The 16,266-nt window shown below is 47.8% G+C and overlaps 6 protein-coding genes across 8 annotated transcripts; 4 read left to right on the forward strand and 2 right to left on the reverse strand.

Moving 5' to 3' along the window:
- The first annotated feature begins 176 nt into the window (after nucleotides 1–176).
- On the forward strand, nucleotides 177–1,863 carry LOC122619346 (E3 ubiquitin-protein transferase MAEA). Its single transcript, XM_043796212.1, has one exon. It carries the CDS (start codon nucleotides 279–281, stop codon nucleotides 1,461–1,463), a length of 1,185 nt encoding a protein of 394 aa, XP_043652147.1. The 5' UTR covers nucleotides 177–278; the 3' UTR covers nucleotides 1,464–1,863.
- A 125-nt stretch (nucleotides 1,864–1,988) lies between these two features.
- Nucleotides 1,989–3,559, forward strand: LOC122619347 (ras-related protein Rab-13). Of its 2 annotated transcripts, XM_043796213.1 has the most exons (5): nucleotides 1,989–2,117; nucleotides 2,172–2,305; nucleotides 2,595–2,887; nucleotides 2,941–3,054; nucleotides 3,116–3,559. In XM_043796213.1, exons 2-5 carry the CDS (start codon nucleotides 2,182–2,184, stop codon nucleotides 3,224–3,226), a joined length of 642 nt encoding a protein of 213 aa, XP_043652148.1. In that variant the 5' UTR covers nucleotides 1,989–2,117; nucleotides 2,172–2,181; the 3' UTR covers nucleotides 3,227–3,559. The 2 variants fall into 2 exon arrangements, with proteins under 2 accessions (XP_043652148.1, XP_043652149.1); XM_043796214.1 differs by lacking the exons at nucleotides 1,989–2,117; nucleotides 2,172–2,305 and adding an exon at nucleotides 2,389–2,456.
- Nucleotides 3,560–4,980: 1,421 nt separating this feature from the next.
- LOC122621774 (serine/threonine-protein kinase Nek8) lies at nucleotides 4,981–7,971 on the forward strand. The gene is made up of 9 exons (XM_043799747.1): nucleotides 4,981–5,666; nucleotides 5,730–5,868; nucleotides 5,928–6,211; nucleotides 6,263–6,436; nucleotides 6,492–7,001; nucleotides 7,062–7,230; nucleotides 7,295–7,480; nucleotides 7,534–7,766; nucleotides 7,827–7,971. Exons 1-9 carry the CDS (start codon nucleotides 4,981–4,983, stop codon nucleotides 7,969–7,971), a joined length of 2,526 nt encoding a protein of 841 aa, XP_043655682.1.
- A 49-nt stretch (nucleotides 7,972–8,020) lies between these two features.
- LOC122622377 (SAFB-like transcription modulator) lies at nucleotides 8,021–13,020 on the reverse strand. Of its 2 annotated transcripts, XM_043800778.1 has the most exons (9): nucleotides 12,757–13,020; nucleotides 12,130–12,624; nucleotides 12,042–12,069; nucleotides 11,673–11,787; nucleotides 11,525–11,568; nucleotides 9,598–10,624; nucleotides 9,119–9,268; nucleotides 8,641–9,066; nucleotides 8,021–8,572 (listed from the first exon to the last, which is right to left on the reverse strand). In XM_043800778.1, exons 1-9 carry the CDS (start codon nucleotides 12,874–12,876, stop codon nucleotides 8,203–8,205), a joined length of 2,775 nt encoding a protein of 924 aa, XP_043656713.1. In that variant the 5' UTR covers nucleotides 12,877–13,020; the 3' UTR covers nucleotides 8,021–8,202. The 2 variants fall into 2 exon arrangements, 1 of the variants encoding a protein (XP_043656713.1); XR_006326296.1 differs by lacking the exons at nucleotides 8,021–8,572; nucleotides 9,598–10,624 and having other exon boundaries at nucleotides 8,927–9,066.
- Nucleotides 13,021–13,289: 269 nt separating this feature from the next.
- LOC122622378 (peptidyl-prolyl cis-trans isomerase sig-7) lies at nucleotides 13,290–15,427 on the forward strand. The gene is made up of 2 exons (XM_043800779.1): nucleotides 13,290–15,000; nucleotides 15,068–15,427. Exons 1-2 carry the CDS (start codon nucleotides 13,364–13,366, stop codon nucleotides 15,393–15,395), a joined length of 1,965 nt encoding a protein of 654 aa, XP_043656714.1. The 5' UTR covers nucleotides 13,290–13,363; the 3' UTR covers nucleotides 15,396–15,427.
- LOC122622381 (complex III assembly factor LYRM7) lies at nucleotides 15,392–16,158 on the reverse strand. Its single transcript, XM_043800783.1, has 4 exons — nucleotides 16,026–16,158; nucleotides 15,830–15,973; nucleotides 15,690–15,771; nucleotides 15,392–15,626 (listed from the first exon to the last, which is right to left on the reverse strand). Exons 1-4 carry the CDS (start codon nucleotides 16,044–16,046, stop codon nucleotides 15,460–15,462), a joined length of 414 nt encoding a protein of 137 aa, XP_043656718.1. The 5' UTR covers nucleotides 16,047–16,158; the 3' UTR covers nucleotides 15,392–15,459.
- Between the last annotated feature and the right edge of the window lie 108 nt (nucleotides 16,159–16,266).

The following is a 16,266-nucleotide window of genomic DNA, read 5'->3' on the forward strand; positions in this document are numbered from 1 at the left end:
GGCTTTGTACCCCGGAACAGGAAGATTACTTTCAATATGATTTAAATATGCATTCTTTTGTTTTTGTACTCCTATTATATACCACAATTAGAAATCAAATAATAAGCATTAGAACTAGCTAACTGAACAGCACCTTTGCTCGATAAGCTGACTGCTAGCAGTCTGGCAACGCTTAGCCTACAAAAGCAAAACAAAGCAATTCAAGGAAATAGAAGAAAACGCAATTGCGTCTCAAAGAAGAGGATAAAACCAAATTGCATCGCAACCGAAAAGCAAAAATGTCGGAAATCAAGGCGTTGGAGCACGCCACCCTGAAAGTGCCATACGAAATGCTGAACAAGCGGTTCCGTTCAGCACAGAAGATCATCGACAGAGAGGTGGACCAGGTGACCAATGTATCGCGTCAGGTGGAGAAAGCCCTGGAGGCCGAGGAGGGTCCCATTCTGGCCGAGGTCACCAAGCTGGTGGACAACGTCGCCCAGAAATTGCAGGTGCTCAAGCGCAAGGCCGAGGAGAGCATCAACGATGAGCTGAGCGTCACACAGATCTGCAAGCGCAAGCTGGACCACCTGAAGGGCATTACTCCGCCAAGCAGCGTTACGGGCGACCTGTGGCAGGGGTCAGTGGATCAATGGAAGCGCATCCGACTAGACCGCCTGGTCATCGAGCACCTTCTGCGTATGGGATACTATGAAACGGCCGAGGAGCTGGCCGCCAAGTCCGATGTACGCCACCTGACCAACCTGGATATTTTCCAGACGTCGCGCGAGGTCGAGGACGACTTAGCCAGTCACAGCACCACCAAATGCGTATTGTGGTGCATAGACAACAAGTCTAAGCTTCGCAAAATCAACTCCACCATTGAATTCAGCCTGAGGGTGCAAGAGTTCATCGAGCTAGTGCGTCAAAATCAGCGTTTTGAGGCTGTGAAGCATTCGCGTCGCTACTTCCCTGCCTACGAGAAAACTCAGCTGAATGAGATCTGCCATGTGATGGCCCTGCTGGCCTATCCGGCCGATGCCCAAGCAGAGCACTACCGCAAGTATATGGATCCGCAGCGCTGGCAGAAGTTGGTTTTGGACTTCCGCCAAGAGAACTACCGCCTCTTCCAGCTATCCAGTACGTCGGTCTTCTCGGCAGCAGTGCAGGCCGGTCTGTCGGCCCTAAAGACACCCCACTGCTATGCCCAGACCTGCCGCAATCTCAACTGCCCGGTGTGTCAGGAGGATCTCAATCGCATCGCTCTCAAGTTGCCATACTCGCACTGCGTGCAGAGCAGACTTATATGCCGGGTCACAGGGCTGCCGCTTAACGAGCACAATCAGCCGATGATGCTGCCCAACGGACAGATCTTTGGCCAGATGGCTCTACCGGACATCACCAAAGACGACGGCACAGTCACTTGTCCGGTGACCAATACGAAGTTCTCCAATCCCAAGGTCGAAAAGGTCTTTGTGATGTAAGCGGCACCGGACTCGACTTCCTCTTCCTACCCAACCGCACTAAGTTAAGCAATGAACAACTCTATTTTTGAACATGTAACTCCATATCTATTGTGTACACCTATGTCTAATATTATTACTATTGATAAGCCAGAGAGCCCGTGAACACCCTCGATTTGAATTCCGATTTCGATTATTCGAAAACTGAATGCTGCTGCTGCTGCGCGTGCGCAGGTCTATTGATTAGTTGACTCCACTCCGCATCCACGGGCTGGTTTGTTTCGTAGTCAGTGCTTCGAGGTTGATTCACGCGAACGGCGTAATTCGACTCCGCCTCCGAAGTGGCACACTATGCACACCTAACACCACTTATATATTACATTAAAATACAAATGAAATAAAGGTTAAATCGTACGACTTATGCCAGAAGCCACTTGTCAATTAGCATGAGCTCCGGACTGTTTTTGTTGTGGAAACTGTGAAAATTTACAACAAATCCGTGTGACGCCGCTGCAACTGGAGGTGAAACAGCTGCGAGCAGCAACAAACAAGCCAGGCCAGCGGATACATAAACAAGCACAAGCTGCAGCCCGCTACTACCCCTCGTAGCCAAAACCGAACCACCACCACCACTTGCACCACCCAACTACCAATAACAACAACGCCAGCCCATCTGTAACCGAAAACCTCCGCAGTTAATATTACAATTCCTAACGAAAACTCCGCCAGCTCCTTCAACATGGCACTGGACTTTGTGGCCACCTATAAGGTTCTGGTGCTGGGCGACTCCAATGTGGGCAAGACCTGCATCGTCCACAGATATTGCGATGAAAAATACTACGACACATACATCTCTACGATAGGTAAGTGCTCCCAATGTGGTCACAGCAGCCCCCGAAATAATATTTTCAAATTTCATTTGAAAAATATAACGTCGAATCACTATCTGCCATTTATAATAAAGTTACTTTTTTGGAGATCGGGCACTTGTTTGACGCCTGTTCATTTTAAATGGTTAAATAGTTTCCAACACATTAGAATTTTTAGATATTAGGATTTTCTATTTGTTTTGAAAGCTATTATTTCTACCACGGCTGTAAACTCCCGTTGTTGTGCAAGAACCAACTATCATCCCATTTTATCTTCCACCAGGCATAGACTTTAAGCAGAAGCTGATTAACCTCGATGGAGTGCCCATAAAGCTGCAAATCTGGGACACGGCAGGCCAGGAGAGATTCCGGACATTGACCACGGCGTACTATCGAGGCGCCATGGGCATCCTCCTCATGTACGACGTGACCAACCTGGAGAGCTACAACAACCTGTCCTACTGGTTGCGCAACATCCAGGAGAATGCCTCGCCGGACGTGGTAAAGGTGCTGGCGGGCAACAAATGCGAGTGCTCCGCCACCCAGCGCATGGTTGACAAGGAAAGGGGCGAAAAGGTGAGTGAGGGCACCAGTGATCAACATTAATAACAACACCCTATACTCTCCAGATTGCCGAAAACTTTGATATGCCCTTTTTTGAGGTGTCTTGCAAGTCCAACATCAATATCGAGGATGCCTTCCTGTCGTTGGCCCGTAAAATCCGCGAGCAAAGGGAGCGGCGGGTAAGATGCTTATGGTGCCTATATGGAGTGAACCCACGCAAATACCTAATTTTTCTCACAGGGGGATAACTTTGATAATGACGAGAGCAAAGACAAGAAATCACCCGGCTCCAACGGCCTAGGAACCTTCAGTCTGGGCAGTCTATCCGGCGAGAATCGCTGCACCTGCTAAATACTCATCGATGGATTACGATGCGATCGCAACCGCAAACCGCAGAACCTGTACAAGTTGTCCAAAGCTATTGAGCGTTGTAGCATTGTGGCCAAGTTCGCGAACGGGCCACCTCTTAGATGCAAACCAGTTGAGGGACTGGGCTGTCTGCATTGCATTCCTGATAGAAGTGTGTGTGAAGCGTTCAGATTGTGCATTTTAAGGTACACTTAGTCCAAGAGAAGATAGCATAAATATTTTAGCATATTCCAGCAAATACATAACGGTCGATTATACATGCATATTGTCTCGATTCCAATAATTATAATCTAATGCTAAATATAAATACATTTATACTCGTAAGAAAAGAAATTACGTCTATGTGCCATGGGATAATCTGGTTTTTCACATAATACTATCACTTTGGGACTGCCCTATTTGACCTCTTCTTTATCGGGATTCCTATCAAATTATTTATATACCTAAAAATATGAAATATAAACCTTGTATTTCAAGGCACCAATGATTAGATTCTATATATCGCTCAGAATGGTCGTGTCGAAAGTACTCATCTTCGGAGTCCTCCTCCTGCTGAATATAAATCAACTTTTATGCCACACCCTATACATTCGTAGTGGACAACAGGGTATGTATATGAAATTAATGTTTTAACCAGTACGAATAAGGGTTATGCGTTACTATACTCGTTACTACTATACTAGATTCGTTGAAAAGTATGTAACAGGCAGAAGGAAACGTTTCCGACCATATAAAGTATATATATTCTTGAACAGGATCAAAAACGAAGTCGATCTGGTCATGTCTGTCCGTCTGTATGAACGTCGAGACTAGGCATGCGGATTGCAGCGACATAGACGCAGTGCAAGCTGGTTAATTAATGTTGCCACGCCCACCCTAACGCCCACATACCGCCAAATTGGTCACTCCCACGCTTTAGAAATTATATATCTTTTAAAAGTTTTTTTTATTAGTCTGGTAAATTTCTATAGAACTTTTTGCGACGCCCAATGTAACGCCCACACACCGCCCAAAAGTGCCACGCCCTCACATTTAAAGCAATTTAATTTTTTTTAATAATAAATTATTTTCCCCATTTCTACTGATATTCCAGAATATGTTGCAATTTCTCGTTAGCACTGTCACTAGCTTTCGAAAGTCGGGGAACTCGACTATAGCAATATTACTCGTTTTCTTTGAATTTAGTCTAAAAATTTAATTTTTTAGATTTGGGTAGCGGCCATCCTTGGGTGAAAAATACGGGCGACGATAAATGAAGGACAACCAATGCAACGATTGGAACGCCGCTAATTTTTCTATTAACTCGGCGTTCTTAAAAACTTGAAATACATATGTATGTATGTCAACAATAAATCGGTCAACATACCGCCTGTGGTCTTTTGATGTTTGATTATGTACAAGACAATCACTTAAGCGATTTGTCCATTTTGATTTTCTCAAACCACTTCAAACTGAGAAATTAACATCGATTATTCGGAATCGTGGCCCTGCAAATATTGTCCTCTTTCCGCTCCAATTGCTTATGATAGGATCCCCTTGCTCCGGCCTGTCCAATTAGCGAGCCCACTGATAACGCGAGCTCAGGCCCACCCACCCAGACGTCGTGTCACCCACTTTACCTAGCAACCATTGTGACCACAACTATGGCTGGGACATGCCAAAGGATAATTATACAATAGACAGGATACGATTCGATTTTGGACAGCCAAGGCATAGACTGTGTCCGCTCGAAGGAGATGAAGAAGTTCCGAGCCAAGGCGAGCTCCCTGCCCATATTCAACGGCCGCATAACCGACGCCACCACACTGACCACCAGTTCGCTGCAGTTACCCTTGGGTCAGGCTCCTCAGCGGAAGCATTCGACTTGCACCAGGGTCCTGCCCACGGTGTTTACTATTACGGACGGCACCACCGGAGCGGCGAGTACCTCCTTGGCGGAGGCCATGTCGAGCAGTAAGGCACTGGTGCCCAACCGACGGGAGAGCCTCCTGCAGCTCAGTGTTCCACGGGAGGCGGCAGTGGGAGTGGCAGGACCTGAATTGGCCAACTACGAAAAGGTGCGGGTGGTGGGCCAGGGATCCTTTGGCATCGCCATTCTGTACCGACGCAAGTCCGACGGGCACCAGATCGTCTTCAAGCAAATCAACCTGAGTGAGTTGACCCCGCCTGGTCGGGATCTGGCCATGAATGAGGTTGATGTCTTCTCAAAATTACATCATCCGAATATTGTGAGCTACCTCGGAAGCTTCATTAAGGACAACACTCTGCTCATCGAGATGGAGTACGCCGATGGAGGGACACTGGCCCACATCATCGCCGAGCGGCAGGGAAAACTGCATTTTCCTGAACGCTATATAATAGCCGTATTCGAGCAGATCTCCAGTGCCATAAACTACATGCACTCGGAGAACATCCTGCACCGGTAACGCAGTCATCTTTGAACATTCTAAAAGAAATTTGATTACAATATTCGTTTTCCATTCAGTGATTTGAAGACCGCGAATGTATTCCTGAACAGGCGGGGTATTGTGAAAATCGGAGATTTCGGCATATCCAAAATAATGAACACCAAGATACATGCCCAGACTGTTTTGGGCACACCCTACTACTTCAGTCCGGAGATGGTAAATTGTTTAACGGGTCAAAATAGGTCACCATACCCTAATGCTGCCCCGGTTTCCAGTGTGAGGGTAAGGAGTACGACAACAAGAGTGACATTTGGGCTCTGGGCTGCATTCTGGGCGAGATGTGCTGCCTGAAGAAGACCTTTGCTGCCTCCAATCTATCGGAACTGGTCACCAAGATTATGGCAGGGAACTACACGCCCGTGCCCTCGGGTTACACCTCGGGACTTCGCAGTCTAATGTCGAACCTGCTTCAAGTGGAGGCACCTCGGCGACCTACCGCATCGGAGGTTTTGGTCTACTGGATTCCGCTAATATTTCGTAGCCTGGGAAAGAATAAAGGGTATGCTTGTATTCTCTAACCACCAACTCTTGACCTATCCTGACCTCGCAGTTACTCCTACGAGGATGATGTGGGAGGTAGCGGTGGCGACCAGTTGACTTCTCCTGATCCATCCGGCGCCTACAGCAATGTGTCCATGGAGCTGGAATTGCCCACCGCCCAGACGGAGACCAAGCAATTAATGAGTGCGGAGACAGCAGCGCCGCACGAGATCCTTGAGAAACGGTAATGGGTTAGTCCCCGCCCACTCCGACAATCTAATCCAGAAGCCCATCTGCAGATCCGTGCTATACCAGCTGAAGGCCTTCGGCACCTGCTTCAGCATGGCGCCCATCCAACTGCCGCCGAAGGCCGTCATCGTGGGCGTAGCGATGTCTGATTCCCACTTCGTGGTGGTCAACGTGGACGGATCGGCATACGCCTGGGGTGAGGGCACCCACGGACAGCTGGGTCTTACCGCACTGGAGGCCTGGAAGCACTACCCAAGTCGTATGGAGAGCGTGCGCAACTACCATGTGGTGAGCGCCTGCGCCGGCGATGGCTTTACCATCCTGGTCACCCAGGCGGGCAGTCTGCTAAGTTGCGGGAGCAATGCCCATCTGGCATTGGGGCAGGACGAACAACGCAACTACCACAGCCCCAAGCTGGTCGCCCGATTGGCGGATGTTCGGGTGCAGCAGGTGGCCGCTGGACTCCACCACGTGCTAGCCTTGAGCCGAGAGGGAGCGGTGTACGTGTGGGGCACCAGTACATGCGGAGCTCTTGGTCTTGGAAATTATCAGCAGCAACAGTGGGTTCAAGGAGCTTAAGATTCTTTATCACCATTTCTCTAAACTGATAATCCCACCAGGAAGTTCCCCCAAAAGATTCTGCTATCGCATGTGAAAACGAAGCCATCAAAGATTTACTGCGGTCCCGATACTTCTGCTGTGTTATTCGCCAACGGAGAACTGCACGTCTGTGGCAGCAATGACTACAACAAACTCGGCTTCCAACGTCCGTCGAAGATTACAGCCTTTGTAGGTCCACAATCTTGAGTTACCCCTTTATAGCCATTGCATACCTTATAATCCTACTCCGCAGAAAAAAGTCCAACTGCCTCACAAGGTGACCCAGGCGTGCTTCTCGTCCACCCATTCGGTGTTCCTGGTAGAGGGCGGCTATGTCTATACCATGGGTAGAAACGCGGAGGGTCAGCGGGGAATCGGGCACTGCAACTCGGTTGATCACCCCACCATGGTGGATTCCGTCAAGTCCCGCTATATTGTGGTTTGTATTATTCTGCGTAAGTTGAGAAATTCCCTCTAAACCGACACCTTTAGAAGGCGAACTGCAGCGACCAGTGCACCATTGTCGCCTCGGAAGACAATATCATCACCGTTTGGGGCACTCGTAATGGTCTGCCGGGGATTGGTTCGACCAACTGTGGACTGGGGCTGGAGATTTGCACACCCAACACGGAATTGGAACTGGGAAACAACACGGCAGCGTTTACAAACTTTCTGGCCTCGGTCTACAAATCGGAGCTGATACTGGAACCAGTGGATATATTGGCGTAAGTCTTCATTTGACAGTTGAGATTTTAATGTAGTAATTTTACCTTAATCTTCTGCAGTCTCTTCTCCTCCAAGGAGCAGTGCGACCGGGGCTACTACGTCCAGGTGCACGATGTTTATCCTTTGGCTCACAGCGTCCTGGTGCTGGTGGACACGACCACGCCACTAATATCCTCATACGAAGGCGATTACCCGCAGTTATAGGTTCAATAAATCCTACAGATTTACCAAAATGATGTGCATATTTCCCACATAGTTTGATAATACATTTATTGGTTTTCAAATGTAATTTTAAGAGTTAAAACTACAACTAAAGTGCACTAAAGTAAAAGCAGCGCTCCTGGGCGCTGCTGGAAAAGTCATTCGGGCGGGGTGTGTTGGATGCGGGGTTGCATGTTTCGTAATTCGAATTGCCTCATTTAAAATGCACGTTCCCTAGTAGCGCGACACCGGTCCGCTATAGCGATCCTGGGCAGGTCGGCTCGCACCGTACATGCCGCCGGCTCCTCCGCCACTACTTGGTCCTTGATAGCCGGTCGAACGTTCGTTGTAGCCGCGATCGAAGCGTCCGGGCACTTGGCGCCAACCGTTGTCGTCCACGGGAGTAGACTTCTGCCACGAATTGGTGCTGTGCATATTCGAAGATAGGCCGTTGTTGCCGTATGACTTAATTTGGTTGCCTCCGCCACCGCTGCCTAGGTGAGAGCTGCTTCCGCCCGATGATGGGGCCCAGATGTTAACGCTGTTTGAGCTGGTACCGTAGGCTCCACCGCCGCCGCTGGAGTTGTCATAACGCTTGTTACCCCTAAAATCAAAAAGAAGAATAGTTAGAACCCATCGTCGCTTGTTTAATTTGATTTTATAAACATGTACAGGCTGTGGGAGTCATCGCGTCTGTAGCTTGATGTGTTGCTGCGATCGGAATCGTTGTAGCGTCCGCCAGTGCCGCTGGTGTTGTTCTTGTGGACATAGGATCCGACTCCGCCACCGCCTGTGTTGTTCTTGTGCAGGTACGAGCTGCTTGAGCCACCGCCGGCAGTTCCTGAAAGTGGCAAATGACGCACTTCATCGCGCTTATATTCGTCACGCTTGCTGGAAGAGGAGGCACTATAATCGTTGGAGCGCTTGGTGGGCACGGCGGCATAATCGTCGACAGCACCACGCTTAGATCCAGAAGAGGTGCTGTAATCGTTACGCTTGCTGGAGTAATCCAGACGCTTGTTGGAACTAGAGTAGTCATCCAGCACACGCTTGGTGGTCGAAGAGGATCCGTAGTCATCGTGTTTTTTGTCATAGGTGCTGCAAAGACATAATTGTAACTCCCACGCAATTGCTTGTGGAGGAATCTTACCTGCGGGAGCTGACGAGATTCGTGTCGAATCTCGGTGGTGGTGGAGCATCAAAAATAGCTGTACGCTTACGATCAGTAACGTCTCCATAGCGGTCGTCGGCGCGCTTGCTTACCCCGCGCTTGCCGGGATCATCGCGGGACTCCATGATCCTGTTTGTGTAAATCGACAAGATTGAGAGGAAGAGAGATGGAAGAAGTAGAAGAGTTGAGTTAGTAATGCTAGCAAGGGCAGTTCTGGAGGGAAGTGGGGGTATCAGACTCAGACTTTAGACTAGGATGCATTTGCCTATCAACGTTCCGCTTAAAAGCAATTTGAGTTGAAGAAACAACGTGGAGGCTGCAACTTAACACGCTAATCACAAGGACAAATGCTCTCCGAGAGAGTGTAAAATAAATATATTGGTATATCTGTGTTGTCGCCTCTGCGTTGGCACGAGTGCAACGCATTACGGTCTGTTTTGGTTTTTTTTTTAGCATACTTCATCTGTTGTCGCTTCAGCTCGAGGCGCTCCAGCTCGATTTTTTCTCGCTCCAGCTTCTGACGCTCGCGCTCCATCCGCAAAAGCTCGGCCTTCTCCCGCTCGAGCCGTTCACGCTCCACGGCGAGCTTGCGCCGCTCTTCCTGGAGACGCTCCTCTTCGATGCGCTGGCGCTCACGGGCCTCCCTACGGCGACGCTCCTCCTCACGCAGCTCACGCTCTCTTTCCCGAAGGCGCTGGCGCTCGCGCTCCTCACGTATCTTCTGGTAGGACAGCATCTCCCGTTGACGTCGCTCGCGCTCCCTCTGGCGCTGCTGAATCTCACGGTCGACGTCGCGCGGATTGCGCCCGGAACGATGGTCCTGACTACCCTTGCCAGATCGCTCGCGATCGTGGCGCGGTCTATCCTGGCTAGCTGACGACTTGCCCCGATCATCGATGCGACGGCTGCGGTCCCTGTTGCTCTCCTTGCCATCACGCTTTGAATCGCCGCCAACGGACTTGTTGTCACCGTTTCCATCGGCGCCCTTCTTGTCGTCACCACCGTTGGAGCTAGAGCCCTTGCCGCTACCGGATTTTTTGCCACTGTCGTCTTCCTTCTTCTTGTTTCCAGCGTCGCCCGGAGTCTTGCCCTTGCTCTCCTTGGAATTGAGGCTGCCGCCAATCTCGTTCTTGGTACGCTCCACCGAAATGATGCGTCCGTGCAACTCGGTGCGGTGCAGATTTTCGATGCACCGCGAGGCGTCCGCCGAAGAGGACATGGTTACGTATCCGTAGCAGCGAGTGCCCGGAGTACGCGTATTGGTGACCACCTTGGCCCCAATCACCTTGCCAAACTTGGAGAAGATTGCCTTAAGGTCGCTGGCACGGGTCAAAGTAGACAGCCCAGAAACCCAGAGATTACGCGACAGCGTCGCCTGCTTGTTGGCCCCGGTACCATTGCCAGCACTTGAACCGGATCCCGATTTACTGCCAGCGGCACTCGATGCAGTGGAGGATGTGGCACCAGGTGCTGCTGTCGATTTCTCTGCAAGTTCCATGTAAATAATAATATTGGAAGAGAGATATGGTCAGAGCTTTGAGTGGGCTTAACTGGTTAACTGTTTTTGTTTATGATACGTTTTTAAGGGAAGCATTTTGTGAACGCACACATTTTGTAGCTGCTGCAGATGTTGGAGTTTAGAGCACAATCGTAAGATTACCGACAAACTTCACCTAACGACGCTAAGAGAGTATGAATTTGATTGGGTTGCTGATCAATATCAATCGCAACAGCATGCTCGCTTTTTGCTGAAAGGGTCCAGAGTATAGAGCAGCATATCCAGAGCTGACTGTTTTCATCGCTGTCTGTGTCTGTTTCAATCGCCATCCAAAGGTGAAGTCAGCATTTCCGAGTCAGGATCGTAGTAAGTGATGTAATCCCAATCCAGAAGTTATCTGCCGAGTAGAATAAGAAATATCCGCACATCCCAGCTGCAGTAAAGGAAAGGTTCCATCCATTTACTCTGCAGATACTTGCGACAGGCTGATTCTATATTTTTTTTAACCCCTCAACCGAGTATTTGCGCGTACGCCCATTGATGACCAATGTTAAAAACTCCTTGGAGAGCATTAAGATGTGTGTTTGATAAGAATGAAGTTTCCGTTGAAGTGAACTGGAACAAACACTTTAAGATTAACTCAAATTGCTGGATTTAAAGATGCATCGCCGCTCCTGTGCCGAAATTGTGCATCCTTGTTGGTATGCGTCCCATGTCCGTGTCCCAACCAAATTCACACTCTCTTGCACGGTCTTTGATACATGTTCCTCAATGGTTTAGTCAATTTTTTCGACCTCAACTGGGTTCATGCTTGGTCTGATCATTCCCAACGCAAGACCTTCCGAACACACCATTCTTATTCATGCTAAAACTGAAACTTAATTTACCTTTATCGTCCTTTTGATTCGACTTTCCAGAAGACTTTTGATCGCTATATTCCATAATTAATTGTGAATATCCACGTGACGGAGCAAAAATAAATAAAGTAAAAAATTATTACAAGAATTATTATCCAGAAACGTTTGTAAACCCTACCTAGAGTCCTTCTTGTCACAGGATTTCTCATCCCTTTTCTTGGAGCGAGGTCCGTCGTCATTTTTCTTGTCGGCATCCTTCGAGTTAGACTTTTCGGATTTATTGGCCGGTTTCACTGTGAATCAATATACCTTTTATTAGCCTATTAACGTTATATACTTCAGAGTGATCTTGTATATAAAATTCAACGACGTAAACAAGAACCAAAATGTAAATTTATGCGCGTTTGGGAAACAATGAGACTTTGATTGTGAAACAGGAATTTCTTAATCAATTGCATGAATAAAAAAAAGCATGATTTTTCTAACCATGAAAGCTAAATGGTTTTGAGAATATCGTATACTCGGGTTTGCCGCTCTGTGAACATACCAGACTTAATAGATTTGTCGTCAGGAGCCTGAAGATAAAGCAAATTAAATTAGAATGCAACAATGGACGGCCGGATATTTGGAATCACCTCATCGTGCAGCAGCTTTTGCTCGTCCTCCCCAATGGTCAGATTGATAGACTCGTCATTGTCCATATTTCCGGTGTCTCCGGTGTTCTCCTCCTCACCATGGATGTCATTGATAGCAGCGTCGTCGCCATTGTTCTCGGCTCCATCGTCCCGAGCTTCCCCCTCGGCATCGCCATCGCCGTTTTGGTGCTCATCGTCATACTCCTGATCCTGATCCTCCTCCTCTTCATCTTCGTCATCGAGGATCACACACTCGTCGTCTACATCGCCCACCTGGTCAATCTCATGCCCATCGTCGTCGGCATGACGCGAGAAGTCGTTGCCGTTCTCATAATCATCATGCTGTTCCACCTCCTCCTCATCGGCATCGACGGGCTCCTCCTTGATCATCACCTCCGACTGGGGATCCTTCATGGGCATGGCGATCGGCTTCTTGGCCTTCGCGCCCGGCACAATCAAGTGGGTGGCCGGGTCGAGCCCTTCCGCTTTCAGTGACTTTAAAAAAAAAAGAAACACCCAGGCGTTGCTTACACTCATTCTTACATAAATTCCAGCAATTGTATCACTATCTCTATCACTAGTGGCACTGAACCGTGATTTAAACTGCATTCATATGCGTAGACTTACTTTTTCTAGGCGTTCGATGAGCACAGCCTTTGGACCGACCGTCTCCAATTCGCGTTTCTCCAGCTCACTCTTTAGATCGCACACGCGCAATTCCGCGATTTTCTTTCCTGCCTCGGGCATTATGATTTGTTATAGATCACTGGTCAATTGCCTAACTAGAACTTAGTTGCTTTTTAAGATTGAAATGAAATTCTCTATATTTTTTATTCCCGTCTCGAAACGTGTGAAAATTTCCTGTCAAGACTCACTGATACACACACAATTATCGAATGGCAATCGAAAATGGCGACGACTAAGTTATCTGCTGCTTTAAAACTATTGAATCGATGCTTAACTATCGGATGAACTATCAAATATCGTATGTTAATTTTTCCTGATATGCACCTAATTTTTCCAATATTTATTTTCGTTATTGTTGTTTATTCAGTTAAGAGTCGCTAGTTCAGAAAATATATTATTCAAAATAATATAAAATATATGTTTTTCCGATACATGGTGTAATTCTTCTCATCTCTAGTAATCGCATTGGTGCCATCTCTAAAGCCCATTTATTTCGTATTGTGCTTGTTTATTCCCTGATTTTTGCCGGTATCTGTGAATTCGCATTATGTCGGTGGTTATAGAAACCACGTTGGGTGATCTGACCGTCGACCTGTTCGTCAGCGAGCGCCCAGTCGCCTGCCTAAACTTCCTTAAGTTGTGCCGGCTGAAGTACTACAACTTCAATCTTTTTCACACGGTGCAGCAGGGATTCATCGCCCAAACCGGCGATCCGAGTGGAGATGGAGACGGCGGTTCCTCCATCTGGGGCGTGGTGGAAGGTCCGCAAAAGCGCTTTTGCGAGGCGGAGTTCCTGCCCAAGATTAACCACTCCAGTGCCGGAATGCTATCGCTGGTCAGTGCAGGCAAGAATCTGGTGGGATCTCAGTTCTTCCTCACTCTGGGTGAGAACCTAACATCGCTGGACGGCAACCACTGCGTTATCGGTGAAGTGGTGGAAGGTCACGAGGTACTGCGCAAGCTAAACGACGCCATTGTGGACGACAGCTTCCGTCCATACCAGGATATACGCATCACGCACACTGTTGTGCTGGAGGATCCGTTTCCCAATCCCCGTGGCCTTCAGGCTCCTAGTCGCTCGCCTTCGCCCAGTGCGGAGCGACTAAAAAACGGACGCATCGCGGCCGACGAGGATATCGATGACACGGATGGCATGACCGCGGAGGAGCTGCAGGAGATGCTGGCCGAACGAGAGGCCAAGGCTCGAGCCACAATCCTTGAGATTGTCGGCGATCTACCTGATGCAGACATGGCTCCGCCAGAAAATGTTTTGTTCGTGTGCAAACTCAATCCAGTTACAACCGACGACGATCTGGAGATAATCTTTAGTAGCTTCGGCGTGCTTAAAGGATGCGAGGTGATTCGCGACCGCAAAACAGGAGATTCCCTTCAATATGCTTTTGTGGAGTTCGAGGAACAAAAATCTTGTGAGGCCGCCTATTTCAAAATGGATAACGTGCTAATCGACGATCGACGCATCCATGTGGACTTCTCCCAGTCCGTGTCCAAGGTAACCTGGCGGGGCAAAGGACGTGGTGTTGAGGGCGACTATGGCAAGCTGGATTTTGACAATTTGCGAGACAATAGAGATCGCAGGAAACCCAACAATGGGCGACCCAGAACGGAAGACCATAAAGAAAACAAGAGGGTTGAGGATCCCCGACACAGGATGAGCTCTGCAGAGCGAAGGAAAGCGAGGGAACAGCGTCACCATGAGCAAAGCGAACGAGATGATCGAAGGAATGTTCGCGGACGCACCAGATCGAGAGAAAAACAAGAACAAAATCGCTCTAGATCGAGAAATTGGCAAAATGGGTCAGCCAGGGAAAACTCTGACCGGGAAAGGAGTCGCAACGAAAGATCATCAAGGTCTCGGGATACAACACGCAGAAGGCATTCTAGGTCAAGGGATCGAGAAGAGAGAAGGCGTTCTAGGCCTAGAGACCAATTAGAAAGAGGACGTTCTAGGTCGACAGATCGAAAGGAAAGAAGACGCTCTAGGGCAAGGGAACAAAACGAAAGAAGGCGTTCTAGATCTAGAGGTCAGACCGATAAAAGACCACCTCAAAACAGAGATCGCAATGAAAGCAAGCGATTCAATTCCCCTCAAGATAGAAGACGTATCGACGACGGTGGTTCGTATAGAGAAACCTTCAGGAATCGGAAAAGATCGCCAGAGCGAAGGTATGTGTTTTAAAGCTGTTAAGCATCTGGATGTATAAAAAAAACTTATAAATCTAACTTTTTACAGACAACACTCCAGGGACCGGGAAGACCATAGAGTGGATACTCACTCAAGCCGGAATAAGAGTCCTGAGAAGAAACGAAAACTTTCAGTGGAGAAAAGCAAAAAGCAATCCAAGAAATCGAAACGAGCAGCTAGTAGTAGTTCAGATTCTAGTGAAAGTTCGTCGGAATCCGAGAGTGACTCCACATCTTCAGATAGTTCCGAGGACAGTTCTAGCAGCTCCTCATCGTCGGACGAACGCAACAAGCGCAAAAAGAGTACAAAATCCAAGCAGAAGAAGTCCAAGTCTAAGAGTAGTCACAAAGCGAAGAAGAAACATCATAGAAATTAAAGATAAACGACATAATTAATCAGAACAAAACCATCTTGATTACAGCTAAATATTGAATATAGTTCTATTTGTTGCGGGCCTGGACCTCGGCTTCAAGGGCTGCCATCGCAGCGCCACCGCAGCAACCTTCAGTGTTTTTGACGCCGCGTTGCCTGCGCGGTTTTTCGATGATCGCATCAGGATTGAAGACCACATTGTCGAGTCGAGTTGTCTCTGGCGTGATCCTCAGTTCTGTAAATACAGTCAAAATTGAGTTTTGAGCGCTCTTTTATGTAATCGTCATCTCCCACTGACCATAAACACCTTCCTCCTTTTTCTGGGCTTGGATGACATTCGTGCGCAGCTCCAGATCCACGTCCTGCGCCAGCTTAATCATCTGTAACCACAGAAAATCGTTAGAAACTTACTAAGCATTTACAAAAAGCTGTTTAAACCTTCTGAATCTCATCCTCGCTGCTTTCATTGCGATTCTGCAGGAAAGATTCGTTGATTTTTAGTCGTCCTGCCACCAGTGCATTCGCATCCCCTTGAAACACGTATTGTCGTGTACGATGGAGCTTCTTAAAAGCACTGAGGACCTGGAATACAAACGATATTAACAGATTATTTACGAATTTTTAGATAATTTACCTGGCGCCGCAAATTGGACATTTTTGTATGGTAACAGCTGATTGGGATAGCGTTACCAGATTATCTTAACCTATTGATAGTTTTCTAGACGATAATATTAAATTTATATTTTATTAAAAATATTATATTTAGATTACAAATAATTTATAGATTCAAAATTGAAGTTCAACAAAAAGATTTTTATTTATTTTTTCTTTAATGTTTTACATCAAAAGCTATCGACCTATCGTCGATTGCCCAC

This window comes from Drosophila teissieri, chromosome 3R (assembly GCF_016746235.2).
Source record: "Drosophila teissieri strain GT53w chromosome 3R, Prin_Dtei_1.1, whole genome shotgun sequence".
NCBI lineage: Eukaryota > Metazoa > Arthropoda > Insecta > Diptera > Drosophilidae > Drosophila > Drosophila teissieri.